Source organism: Anolis carolinensis, chromosome 6, assembly GCF_035594765.1.
Source record: "Anolis carolinensis isolate JA03-04 chromosome 6, rAnoCar3.1.pri, whole genome shotgun sequence".
NCBI classification, from domain to species: Eukaryota; Metazoa; Chordata; class Lepidosauria; order Squamata; family Dactyloidae; genus Anolis; species Anolis carolinensis.
The window spans coordinates 21,317,804-21,332,513 of record NC_085846.1 but is presented as its reverse complement, the minus strand read 5'-3'; the positions used below and the strand labels follow the sequence as shown (position 1 = coordinate 21,332,513).

General features: G+C 38.2%; 1 protein-coding gene across 1 annotated transcript; it reads left to right on the top strand.

Moving 5' to 3' along the window:
• The first annotated feature begins 2,302 nt into the window (after positions 1-2,302).
• On the top strand, positions 2,303-6,819 carry LOC103279786 (72 kDa type IV collagenase). Its single transcript, XM_016995819.2, has 4 exons — positions 2,303-2,756; positions 3,539-3,703; positions 4,949-5,116; positions 5,686-6,819. The coding sequence occupies exons 1-4, from the start codon at positions 2,648-2,650 to the stop codon at positions 5,868-5,870; spliced, it is 627 nt and encodes a 208-aa protein (XP_016851308.2). The 5' UTR covers positions 2,303-2,647; the 3' UTR covers positions 5,871-6,819.
• The last annotated feature ends 7,891 nt before the right edge of the window (positions 6,820-14,710 follow it).

The following is a 14,710-nucleotide window of genomic DNA, read 5'->3' as shown; positions in this document are numbered from 1 at the left end:
ATATGTAACTGGGGATTTCCCCTGTACTTCCCTCTCAATTCATTCCAAAACTTGTTTTTTCAAAGCTAAATTGTGATTAAGAAAATCAAAAAGTAGGGAGGAACTGGAAAAATACCTTTGAGGATTCCTTATCTCAGAAAACTGTAAGAAATTCATGGGTTGACCATAAGTTGATTGGCAAATTGAAAGTACACATACACACAAGTAGTCATCAACTGGAATGAATTGATAACAATAGTGCAAAGAAAAATTAATAACTAAGATTATAATATTTATAATAATATCAGTATTTTTTCCCCAACAAACAACAACAGGACCTGGCGAAGTAATGGAAAGGCCGCCTTGTTTCTTCCCATTCTACTACAAGGGAAATATTTACGACAGTTGCACTCCTGATGGGCGCAGAGATAGAAGGTTGTGGTGTGCCACCACAGACAGCTATGATGTAGACAACAAAGGGAAATTCTGTCAAGAGTCAGGTAAAGAAGGAGGTAGGAGACGGAAACAGAGATAGTCACCAATAAGGCTTAACCTTGAAAAAATGGCTTGAATGAAATTAAAGAATTTTTGTGTGTTCTTCTTTTCTGTTGTAGGACTTCTATATGTTGACTAGGGGTGCAGCTACACAGTAAAATTAAGATAGTTTGACAACACTTTAGCTGCAATGTCACAATGCTACAGAACAGGGGTTCTCAAAGTGTATTCCACGGAGCCCTTGAGGTTCCTCAAAGCATATTGAGGGGCTCTGTGGTTCCCTCCTTCAACTCCCTCCCTCTCCAAGCTTTCCCTCCTCTTTCCTGTTCCACCTCCCCATCCCCCTCACCCCCAATACCCCTTTTCTTCACCTTTTCACCCCCAAAGGCCTTTCCCCCTCACCTTCCTTGCTTCCAAAACCCTATTTCCCTCACACCACTGAGAGGGTGCTTTGATTGTACTTTTTCCTACATGGCAGAAGGGAGATGAACTACATGGCCCCTGGGATTTCTACTGCTACTATAATTATTAGAAAGAGTGGCCATCTATTGGGAGTGCTTTGATTGTGCTTTTCCTGCTTGGCAGAATGGGGTTGGACTGGATAGCCCCTGTGGTTGCCCCTTTTATCATCATCATCATCATCATCATCATCATCATCAATCATCATCATCATCAAAAAAAGATGGGTGGCCATCTGTTGGGGGTTCTTTGATTGTGCTTTTCTGGCATGATATTATATAATATATAAGCTTTTCCTGGGGCTCCACGAGAAACTGTTGCTTCAAAAAAGAGCTCCTTGGCTGAAAAAGTTTGACAACCCCTGCTATAGAATTAAGTAAGTTGTGGTTTGATGAGGCACCAGGACACTTTGGCAGAGAAGGCTAATACCACACAAAACTACAATACCTTGATTCTATAGCATTTGGCCCATTAGAGTTAAAGTGGTGTCAAACTGCATTAGTTCTACAGTGCAGATGTTTCTTAGGAAATAGATCCATGCTTTTGGACCCATCCCTAATGTCATTCTCTTAATGCCTTTGTTTTGCTAACAACTGTCATACTAAACAAATCAGCAATGATTCACGTTTCAGTGCATCATATGACTAGAACCCATGTATAATGCTAGCAAGGGTGATTTCCGAATTTGCGGTGTAGCTGTCCTTTTCAAGGAGGCACAAATTAACACACTTCTGGCAACTCTGAAATGCAGTACTCTGAATTATTTAAGATGATATAGATGCAGCCAAGTGTGAGATGTGAAATCAAAAAATTCAAAACCTTGCGCAAAACAAGGTCAAGATCCCAAACACTTTTTTTGCCCCATCACCATAGTGTTATTGGTAACAAAGGCTATGTGGACAAATTCCAGTAGGAGCCCCAGGCCAAAATATTATATTCTGAAGAAGCAATTAAGCATTCCTACTGCTTTCTCTTTTGTCCCATTTCTTTTTATTGAGGTCATTATTCTACCCAACAACACCTTCATTCATCTTTTCCTTCAGCTTCCTTGTATTAATTTGGGCCTCCTTGAAAAGAACAGTACTCTGAATTGTGGGATGTGAAATCAAAAAATTAAAAAAACCTTGCCCAAAACTAGGTCAAGATCTCAAACATTATTTTGTCCCAACACCAAAGTGCTTTTGATGATGTGACAAAAGGGTGCCCACACATGTGATCAGCAGAAGTGACATTGGAAACAAGAATCTGCTAGGATGCTGTGTGAAGCTGCCTCTGGTGACACAGCATTGGGTCTTTGCGATGTGTAGGGACTAAATCATTGCAGCTATCTACACCTCAAAAACACTGAGGTCATTCCAGATTAATTGTGGAGCTCTTTCTTTTGGATTAATGGCTGGAAGCTGTGCTTCTGCTGCAAATCCAAATATATATGGAATGAACTGCTCACAGTGGTTTCAAGTTGAATACATTTTATTTGGCCCATGATCCTGGCATAACAGAAATCCCGAACTTGAATTTTGTGGACTTCATTTTCCAGATTCTCTAGACATTTCTTATTAAAGGATACTGAGAGTTGTACTAAAAAAAAAAGAGATGCTTTCCAAGCTCCAACCACAAAGCCTTCCTTGTACACATCTTCTTTTTTATTTTAATACAAGGGCCAGATACAACGGTGGAGAGTCCATCTTGCATCTTCCCCTTCATCTTCAAGAGCATGTCCTATAGCACATGCACAAGCGAGGGCATGAGAGATGGGAAACTGTGGTGTGCCACCACCAGCAACTATGATGTGGATAAAAAATGGGTGTACTGCAATGACACAGGTAGGATGAAGAGAACAAAAGTGTCTGTGATATGAATTGAATAGGGATGTAAATAATATTTGTAAACATTTTTCATCAAGAGGGTTCTCGTGACACATTAAAAATGATCAACTGCTATGAGACTTGTTTAACAAAGTTTTAAAGAGAAGCACCTATTTTGTCAGTTGCTGTAGGAGCAACAATATCTTCACGCAAAAGGGTCCTATGGAGGTTGAAACCTATATAATTTTACTAACCCTTAGTTAGGAAAAAAATTCTATATGATCTTTGGACTGGATGTTGGCCTTGTGGACTTCAAATCTATAGATTCACTGGCATCAAAAGGAAGGCAAATCCTGAAATAAGGAAAATTGGTGATAGCATCAGCAGTACTGCTATCAAGGCCAAGAATATGGTTCACCAGGAAGGCAACATAGTAATGAAAGCAATAAAGTGTCTCTTGAAACCAAGTATTATGTTGAAGACAAAGTACTGATAACCAGAATGTATCTCTTTCCAACACAGATACTGGACAAAAAAAGGACTAAGGTGTCACAAAGTTGTTTTGTTTTATTTATTTGTCACCTTTTCCCCAGAATGGGAGTCAAGGGGGTTTCCAAAAGCAATAAATTAAAAGCATTTAGCATGCAATATAAAACCAATTAAAATCAATTAAGTTAAATGATACATAAAACATGCCCAATAAGAGCTTCCTCTGCATGGACATTTAAATCTTGCTTACTGTAAATAAAAATATCTTCGCCTTGTTCTTTGTCCTCACATGCTCCTCCTTTTAAAATCAGGTCCAGATCCAAATGCAGATGGTCCATCTTGCATGTTCCCTTTCATCTTCAACAGCACCTCTTATGATGGATGTACAACAGATGGCATGCCTGATGGGAAATTCTGGTGTGCCACCAGCAGCAACTATGACGTGGATAAAAAATGGATGTATTGTAATATCCCAGGTAGGAGGAGAAAGGCATGCACTTTTAATAGTAAAAATACAAACATTCAGATGTTCAGTAGAAAACAACACCCTGTACTTTGAGTCTCCATCAGGAGATATATTAATATAATAATAATAATAATAATAATAATAATAATAATAATAATAATAACAACAACAACAACAACAACAACAACAACAACAATAATAATAATAATAATTTGCTGCTAAAGCTAAAGCAGTTGTGGGCAACCGCTGTAGATTGGAAGAGGGCGGCAATGATATCTTATGGAGAGCAAGCCTCTGCCATTTCCCCAATTTTCAATTACTTTTGCATTCCTCAAGCTCCCTAGGGTTGCAATTTCTCAATTTTTAAAATAACTAATCAGTCAAACAAAAATTCTTCTTAGGTTAAGTCTATGGAGATATTTTTTTTCAATTAGGAGTCCTCTTGGGTGAGAAAGGCAGGACAAAATGTTGTAAATAAAATAAAATAAAATAAAAAATAAAAATAAACTGGAAATAAACTGAAAAAGCATAGGACACATTTTGATGTATTTTAAAAACTACTTTGTAAAATTTGGAGGGGAGATTCTGAGGATTCTGCAAGGCTTCAAAATGTCATAGATGGGGCTGTATATGGCTTGCAGCCTCTACTGTTCCCACCCCAGGACAGCAGCTTTTTGAGAGGCATCACATAAAACAATAGTTTAGTTACATGTATATGTCAGTTTGCTTTATACAGTATTATATATTGCACTGTTTCCATGTTTGTAATTTATAACTTTTACTGTGTTATATTTTAACCTGTGTTGTCTGGGCTTGTCCCCATGTAAGCTGCCCCGAGTCCCTTCGCGGAGATGGTGGCGGGATGCAAAAATAAAATTATTATTATTATTATTTTACTTCTTTTTTCACCTCTGTATATATGTGTGTGTGTTGAGGATTGTACATGTTTGGCAGTGTTGGGTTTTTTTTTTTTTTTTGCAGTCTTTTACTTATAAAACTCCATGTACACTGGTGGTACTATATAATAAATAGTTGTTGATGTCTATTCTACAGTATGGATGTAGCATGACTATCAGTCAGTGTTAAGATAGTACTCTCAGGAGACCAATAGTCTACATCAGTATGGGAGAGATTCCTAGACTCCAATAGATTCTAAAATATATGCCTCTGAGCAAGATCACACAGGGTAACCAAGCTGAATGAATTTTGCTACCTTAAAAATTACTCTTTCCCTATCTGATGGTTTAAAACTCAGGACCTGCTGGGAATGTGGAGAGCCCACCTTGTTTCTTCCCGTTCATCTATGAAGGCAGCACTTACACAAAGTGCACCACAGAAGGTCACAGGAATGGAAAGTTATGGTGTGCTACCAGTAGCAACTATGATGTTGACAAGAAATGGAGGTTCTGCCAGGAAGATTCAGGTGAGAAAGTTAAATTCCAGCAGGAGGAAATAGGAATGGTTGGAGTGCTGTGAGTTTTCCGGGCTGTATGGCCATGTTCCAGAGGCATTCTGTCCTGACGTTTTGCCTCCTTAGAGGTTGTGAGGTCTGTTGAAAACTAGGCAAATGAAGTTTATATATCTGTGGAATGTCCAGGGTAGGAAAAGAATTCTTGTCTCCTTCTAGGGATGGTGTTCCTAAAAGAAGATTCAGGAAAAATTCTTGCTGAAAATATTTTGAGTGAGAATTGGTGCCCCACTATTAGTCAAAGATTGCAAAACATGGTAGGAACTGCTGGTCCCAACTGCTTTGGATTATATGTGACTCACGTCCCAATGACCTACGTTATATTTTTCTGTTTATTGACTGTATTTATGCATGGTAGGTGTTACAGAAATATTTTGATAGCCCATTAAGTGGCAAAACTGATCTTTTCCTGGTTACTTGCACTTGATGTTTGGATCCTCATCACTTTTCCTCTGCTAGTAATAAACTGAGTTCAGAGAGTATGCAGTTCCTAGTACCTATTTTCTTTTTATTTTAATATCCAGAGCCAGATCAAAAAGTGGAGAGTACTTCTTGCACCTTTCCATTCATCTTCAGAGACAAATCCTACAATGAATGCACCACTGATGGCCTGAGTGATGGGAAATTCTGGTGTGCCACCACCAGCAACTATGACATAGATGAGAAATGGGTATACTGTAATGTCACAAGTATCAAGCAAGTAGGATAAATGTTGGCGTTGCTTTAGGAGGAAGGAGTCTATCTCTAACAAATAAAGTAACTTTGGAGAGTAGCAGTATGAAGAGCTCTTTCCACAATTTATGATTCATCCTAGTCCATAACAATATTTATATATGGCCATTCTACCCTTCTGTTTCTCTTTAATTGTGTATGCTGTAATCAATATCTACCACCATTGCTAATGGTTAATGGGATGTTCCCAAGTTATGCATTCCTTCTTTCCCATTCATTTCCTGTTGATGTGGTCTGGAGTTTGAGAGACCACCCATATTTCACAATTATAGTATCTTGAGATAACTTTAACTGTTATGGATCCATCCTTCGGAATCCTGGGATTTGTAGTTTGTTATGTGATGTCAAACTGCTATGGATACAGATATTCCCCTTGGATGGTAAAAAACTATATTTGGATGTTGTTTAAAATTGATTTCTGGGTAAAAGTGATGTTTTGATATTGCAGATTTTTTTTCTTATAAAGTTTACAACCATAGCTCATTTTCTTTCTCAAGTAAGGGAAAGGAACGGAAATAAGATTTCACAACTGGAGAGATTATGTGTGTCTGTGTATATAGGGAGAGGCAGGGCATTGTACAAACATTGTGAAAGTTCTTCTTATCCTTAGAAGGTCTTGCAGAATGATTCAGGACCTCTTGCATTCTTATCATCCATCTCTCTATTACCTGCTGTGTTGAGCCTTCTCTAGTCTTGTGGATATTATTGGATGATGATCTCTTTATGCTTTTAAAATGCCATTGGATATTGCAATGCAAAACAACTGTTGTGACTGAAGATGTACTTAATAGTATAATCTGTTGCTATGGATGGAAGTTTTGTGAATAATTTTGTTACGTGCTATGATTGAAATATTAACTTTGAACTTCCCTGCATGGATTTTAAAAAATAAGATGTCAGAAATAAAAAATAAACTACTTCTCTTACCTTTGTGTACTTCATACATGAATGTTCGTTGCTTGATTTCATGCCAGCAGTATTGCTCATATGGATAATCTTTATCCATGTGAGAAAGTATAGTTAATTTGACTGTAATGTGATATTTATGACTTCTTGTTCTTTTATCAATGCTTGTTGGTTAAAAAAATATGTTGTTAACGGCCTTGGTTTGCTATTGTGGGAGAAAGTCTTAATACAAGCCAGTCAGTCAACCAATTAAACAAATCATATTCATTGTGCTGAGTTAGATCTTGAGCCCTCTCCTTCCCATACTTACTGCTTGCACTGGTCAGTGGATCACCATGCTCTGTGGCAAAAGCCTTTCTCATTTGTTAACACTCTCTTCTTCTAAATGGAGATAATGGAAACTGAATCCAGGACCTAAAACTGCACATGCAAATTATATGTTTCACCATTGGCACCTTCTCAGGTTTGCAGTTGAACATGTGGATTAACACCTTAGTACTGGAATGCAGGTGATAAGGTCATGCTGTTATCATTCCTACATGGGGGTCACTACTTGGTGGAGCAGGAAGATATGAATAATCTGGGTTGCTGTGACTTTTCCGGGCTGTATGGCCATGTTCCAGAAGCATTCTCTCCTGATGTTTCACCCACATCTATGGCAGGCATCCTCAGATGACCTCACAACCTCTGAGGATGCCTGCCATAGATGTGCATGAAACTTCAGAAGAAAATGCTTCTGGAACATGACCATACAGCCCAAAAAATCTCACAGCAACTCAGTGATTCTGGTCATGAAAGCCTTCGACAACACAATGAATAATCTGCTTCTTCAATGGACTGGATTGATGAGTTCCAGAAGAGAAGCAGTTAGGCTATGTAGACCAGGAAGATGTTGTTTCCCATCAGTAACTGTCCTTCCTGCTCATCTTCTAGGACAAGATATAACTAAGGAGGCTTCCACATGTGTCTTTCCATTCATCTATAATGGCAAAAACTACAGCGGCTGCACAAAAGATGAGCAGAAAGATGGGAAACTCTGGTGTGCCACCACTAGTAACTTTGACACAGACAAGAAATGGATTCTTTGTACCATCACAAGTAAGATAATATCAGGGGGAGATAATTTCTGGTACTTTTTGGGGTATTATTCTTAGCAAAAAAGGTAAAGGTAAAGGTTTTCCCTGATGTTAAGTCCAATCGTGTCCGACTCTGCGGGTTGGTGCTCATCTCCATTTCTAAGCTGAAGAGCCGGCATTGTCCGTAGACACCTCCAAGGTCATGTGGCCGGCATGACTGCATGGAGCGCTGTTACTTTCCCGCCTGAGCGGTACCTATTGATCTATTCACATTTGCATGTTTTCAAACTGCTAGGTTGGCAGAAGTTGGAGCTAACAGCGGACGCTCACTCCGCTCCCCACATTTGAACCTGGGACCTTTTGGTCTTCAGGTTCAGCAGCTCAGCGCTTTAACACACTGAGCCACCGGAGGCTATATTCATATAGGTTGAGTCTTCCTTGCCTGAAACATTTTGTACCCAAAGTGTTTTGGATTTGTTTGGATTTTGAATGGCTGTATTTGTATATAAGCACATCATGAGATATTTTGAGATGGGAAGCAAGTCTAAACACCAAATTCATTGATGTTCTGTATAGCACAAAAGTAATTGTATACAATATTTTAAACGACTTTGTGCAATAAATAAGGTTTGTGCACACTGAACAGTCAGAAAGCAAAGGTTTCACTATCACACATTCATGTGGACAGTTGTGGATAAAATGTGTGCAACCTGAATCCACTTTAGCCTCTCAGTTCTTATTCAGTGCTGCCACCTAGTGGTGACTAATACTGTATTTAGATATTTGAAAATTTCATAGGGGAGAAATTCCTTATGTGAGTCAGAACCACATGAATATAAATGCTTTATATGAACTCAAAGTATAAACACAGTTGCAGGGGTTCCAGGTCACACCTGCATCAGTGTCCCCATACCAAGTGGCAATTGTACAATTTCAGCATTAAAAAAATGCTGTATAAAATAAAATGAAAACAGCCAGTTTGAGAATAGCAAGGAAGAGGGAGGAGATAGAAAGAGGCGTAGAGGAGGGGAATCCTCTCTCCTAAGGTCACATGAATAGCCCTGAAGGAGAAGCAATCCTTTGCAATAAGATAGATAACAGGAGGAGGATTAAGTACACCTATATGCACTCTTGCGTAGCTGCTAATATCTACCTCTGTTAATCTGCTATTTACTATCTTCTCTCCAATATTTTAGTCGAAGTTTTAGTGATTTTTAAAGAGATTTTAAGGATTTAGTATGTTATAATTGTGTGGATTGTGTTATGTCTTGTGTATTTAAGTTGTTTTTGTAATTTTATTAAGTTTGTTTATAATTGGTTTATATATCACTGTCAGCATTGAATGTTTGCCGTTGTGTTTATTTTGTTGTAAGCCTCCCTGAGTCCCTTCGGGGAGATAGGGCAGGTTATAAATAAAGTTATTATTATTATTATTACAGTAGAGTCTCACTTATCCAACATTCGCTTATCCAACGTTCTGGATTATCCAACGCATTTTTGTAGTCAATGTTTTCAATACATCATGATATTTTGGTGCTAAATTCGTAAATACAGTAATTACTGCGTGGCATTACTGTGTATTGAACTACTTTTTCTGTAAAATTTGTTGTATAACATGATGTTTTGGTACTTAATTTGTAAAATCATAACCTAATTTGATATTTAATAGGCTTTTCTTTAATCTCTCATTATCCAACATATTCGCTTATCCAACGTTCTGCTGGCCTGTTTACATTGGATAAGCGAGACTCTACTGTATTATTATATTGTGAGTTACTGATACTCTCAGCAATTGAGTTTACCCCTGCAACAAGGAATTCAAAATGAAAAAAAATGCCAGGAGTTCAAAGAAATACAGTAGAGTCTCACTTATCCAACATAAACAGGCCGGCAGAACGTTGGATAAGTGAAAATGTTGGATAATAAGAAGGTATCAAGGAAAAACCTATGAAACATTAAATTACATTATGATTTTACAAATTAAGCACCAAAATATCATGTTTTACATCAAATCGACAGAAAAAGCAGTTCAATACATGGTAACATGATGTAGTAATTAATGTATTTATGAATTTAGTACCAAAATATCACCATGTATTGAAAACATTGACTACAAAAACATTGACTACTAAAAGGCCGACTGTGTTGGATAATACAGAATGTTGGATAAGTGGAGGTTGGGTAAGCGAGACTCTACTGTATAGTGAAGACATTTCCAAACTACAGTTTTCAGGATTCCTGGAAATTACAGGATTTAATTATAATCATTTCCATTTGGAAATTCAGCTGTTTCCTTATTGTCTTTCTCTCCATCCCCACCCCCATTTTTTTCCCAATTCAGAGACAGGCTGTGTTTTTCCTTTCACCTATAAAGAAAAATTGTATGAAAGCTGCACCCCAGAGGATCAAATTGAAGGGAAAGCCTGGTGTGCTACCATCCCAGACTCCAAAACTGGTTTGAAGTGGAGATTATGCAATGGTGAGCAGAATACGAGAGGCAAATAAACAAGGGAGGGGTTGATTGTTTGTATTGATAGGGCTACTGACCAATTAAGGAAATACGGCAATGGTTTTAAATAAATGAATTACTAAATTCATGGCATATGCTTAGATTTGCATATGAGGTCAGAATGTTACTTGGCTCTTGTGCAATGATGTCACTGTATATGTTGAAGTGCAGGAATGATGGTTCCCCTTGTTATGCCCCTCTAGAAAAATAGAAACAAACAAACAAGCACAGGAATCTGCCTTTATCCCTACAACTAGGATCTGGGCTTTTATGAAACTAATTACTACTTCAAGGGTAAACTATTCAAAAAATGCATTTATTTTTAAAGGAATAGCTCACAAAGTATACCTATGCCTCTATATATGGATTTGAGCATCCATGGATTTTAGTATCCACAGGGAGCCCTTCATACGCAGTGCATAACAAGGAACCCACATCATCACAACTAATATTCGAAATCTATCTCCCTTCTGGTTAAATCATGAGAGTTTTTTAATATTTTTATTTTCACAAGGTTCTTGAAGACATTTCTCGGTTCACAATCACCTTCGGTTTTGTCCAAATATACTTTAATGTTTCTTTTTTTAACTGCAAAAAATAAAGAAAATAATTAATAAAAAACAGAAAAAAAGATAAAAGAAGAAAATTGTTTTCACATTTCTTTCTGCATTGCTTCTTCTTCCCAAGGGGAAAAATACACATGTAATTTTACATTCTTTTCCCAACAAAGTAGATCACTTGATTCCATAGCATAGAACCAGTTAAAGTGGTGTCAACCTACATTAATTCTACAGTGTAGGCACACCTCTATATTCCAATCTAGCAAGTCCCCTTGAGATGTGCTTTGAAGAATATAGCATTAAGAAATAATGGTTGGCTGGACAAAATAGTCCTAAATGATGTGTGATCTAACAAAACTCATCTGCAGGACATCAACCATAAAAGCGGTAGGCAGGACATTTATTTTATCCAGTGTTTGGGGAAACAGTTAAACTACTGCATTTCTGCCTGAGCCTTCACTACATGTCCCCAAGGTGGGTATTCTGGACTAATCATTCTGTAGATGCTCCAGGTATAAATGCATGGGATAGCTGTACCTATTGCAGCCACCTAGATACCTTGTATAGAGCAACGTCAACCAGAAGTGAAACATGTGTGCAGGGAGCTCATTGAGAGAGAGAGAATAAAAGATCGTCACTGCTTACACTGTGTGGAAAGAATAATGAAAATAATAATAATTTGTATTTCTTTTTATCTCTCTAAAATAGACTCTTAATCTCACCATTCTTATTTGCTTTTTTCTCTCCCTCAATTAGAAATGGACTGTGTCTTCCCCTTTGTTTTTCGTGGCAAATCATACCACAGTTGCACCAGAGCTGGTCGAAATGACAGAATGCGCTGGTGTTCCCTCACAGCGAATGCTGATACTGACATGAAGTGGATTCTGTGCTGATTCAAGAAATGGAAAATCAGATGGGGATGTGGTATATTGTTCTCTCACAGTCAACTACAGTCAGGCCTCCACATACACTAGAGTTAGGGGCTCAAGACTCCTACAAAAGTGAAAAATGGACAAAACATCTCTCTAGGAATCTCTGGGTTCTTCAACACAACTCTATGCTCAACTTTTCACTAAAGTTGACCATAGATTCACACTGGAGGATGTAGAGATTCCTAGAGAGATTTTTTTTATCAAATCTGTGAATAATCAAATCTGTAAAAGTTAAAGCTGCAAATGTGGAGGGCTGTCTGTAACTGCAATTGACCAGCTTTCACAAATAACATGCTCCCCATCTTGAGAACAACAGCCCTCACCATTCTCAGCCAACATGCGCGAAGAACGTTGGTAAAAGCAGCAATCTGTTTTTACCCTATTAGGAAAGGATACATTGAGATTATTGTCTGTGAACATTATTCACAAATTATTTGTAATTTGTTGTTGTTACTATTGTTATGTAACCACAAGGTGACTTCTTTCCATTGTGGTTTCTTGCCAAGATTTCTTCAGAGGGGGGTTGCCATTGTCTCATTCTAAATGCATGATTTGCCCAGGGTCATCCAATGGGTTTCCATGAATTCAAAGCATTACACTACCTGTGGTCTGGTATGTGCAATCCAAGATCACCAAGAAAGAAGTTGAGCTATGCATGATGTAGAGGAAATAGCAATTGTTTCAGTTAAAAGTATAGTATCTGTATGATGTCAGGAGAGAGATCACTCAATGAGAAAAATGGGGATGTAGAGTTCAGACATTAAAGCCATTTCTCCATGTTTATCTATGAAATCTCAAGCCAGGTATTGTAGATTAGAGCTGTTGATTTGTGCAAAAGTCTGTTCTGAGACAAGGAATATTGCAAACTAGCTGGGGATTGCCCTTTTAGGACAGCTTGGAGCACATTAAGGCACATCACAGTTCATTTAGATCAGTGGTTAGATCAGGATATGTTAAGGCATTTCACAATTAGCATAGTAATCTACAGACAACAGAAAACTCACAAGGGTAATTTAGGTGGACCATTGTAGAATGTACTGGTGGATCACTGATCATTTATTCAGATTTCATAGATCTCCAAGAATGGACCACCCTCCTCCGATGCTACAATAATGTTCTGCTCATACCAAATAAAACTGCACGATGAAATGATCGGATCATGACAATGGGGTTGATGAAATCCCTTCTCCCATGAAATCAGAACTTCCTTAGTTTGTGTTTGCATGTGCCATCAAGTCGTTTATGATGAGCTGAGGAATTTCATAAGGTTTCCTTAAGCAAGGAATACTCACAGGTGGTTTTACCAGTTCCTTTTTGCAAAGCATAACCTAAGCAACCGCTATTTGATGGAAGTCTCCTAGCCAAGCACTAACCAGGCCTATAGCTCAGAGAAGGTTTCTGAGCTACCTTGAGGTGAAATTTATGCATATTCTGCAACCAGAGCAATCTATGGTTTGATCACGAAGGTGTTACCATCATAGTGAAATGCCAAGGCATAATGGCTTATCCTCACACCTGGCTGATATCAACTTCTCCCTCCTTCCTGACTAGCATTGGTGGCCTAACAAGACTAGAAGTGCAACTTTCTATGTGGTGTGTGATACAAAGCCATCATCCTTAGTCTTGATGATCTTCTCTTGGCCTATTTAATCCTAGAATGGGGACCATGTGGCAATCCAGATGCGGTTGGATTGTATCTCTTATGACCCTCCCCCATCATTGACTATACTAGCTGGGGCTGATGGGACTTGTAGTCCAACCATATTTGGAAAGCCATATGTAGTCCAGTCCTGATATACACTTACTGACATTAGTCCCCCAAGGTCCTTAGAGAAAAGTGTTGCCAATTTTAAAAACCCACATTATTTTTTCCTAGGAAATGCTGATGATTACTTCTGATAACCATTTACAGGCAAGTCATAGATTTGAATAATGAGACTCAGTAGGGCTGTCTTCTTCTGTGCATATGTCCCAAGCCAAATTGATCAGCAGACTGGAATTTACTATCTAATTTGTCTTTTCAGCTTGTGTCCAAAACCACTAGCCAATTAGATTAGCCAACTAGTTGTTCCTGGATGTGAGCACCTAGGATGTTACCAAGACAGAAGACTAAGGAACTGAACCAAGCAGATCTGTATTCCTCCCATGTCAATGGAATTTTTTTAGCTTGAAATAAATGTATCTCAGTTGCAATTTCCTTCTCCTATCTCTCTCACATAGCTCCTTTTGAAAAACTATTTCCAGGCTGCCTCCTCTCAACTAAGGGGAGTAGAAATCCAAGAGAATTTCCTCATTATTGTTCACCTAGCAAAAGACCTGTTTTCAGATACTCACATTGGATTCATTTTACCACAACAATGTGAGTATCTGAAAACAGGTCTTTTGCTGGTGAACAATAATGAGGAAATTATTGCTTCCGGAGGGGCTCCATCATTTTTTGCAGAGATGTAGAACAGTTATACATCATAATTTCTTGGGAAGATCATTGCTTGAGAAGGACAAATTCATCATTCTTGGTCTCTCACATATACTGACTGCATCTTGTTCAGCATTTACATGTTGCAATCCAGGCTTAGAAGATCATAAATATTTGGATTTATTTTACCACAACAAATATTTATGATCTTCTAAGCCTGGATTGCAACAAGTAAATGCTGAACAAGATGCAGTCAGTATATGTGAGAGACCAAGAATGATGAATTTGTCGTTCTCAAGCAATGATCTTCCCAAGAAATTATGATGCATAACTGTTCTACATCTCTGCAAAAAATGATGGAGCCCCTCCGGAAGCAGCCCTGCGTCATGTATGGGCTCCGGCAAGCTCTGTCCTGGCT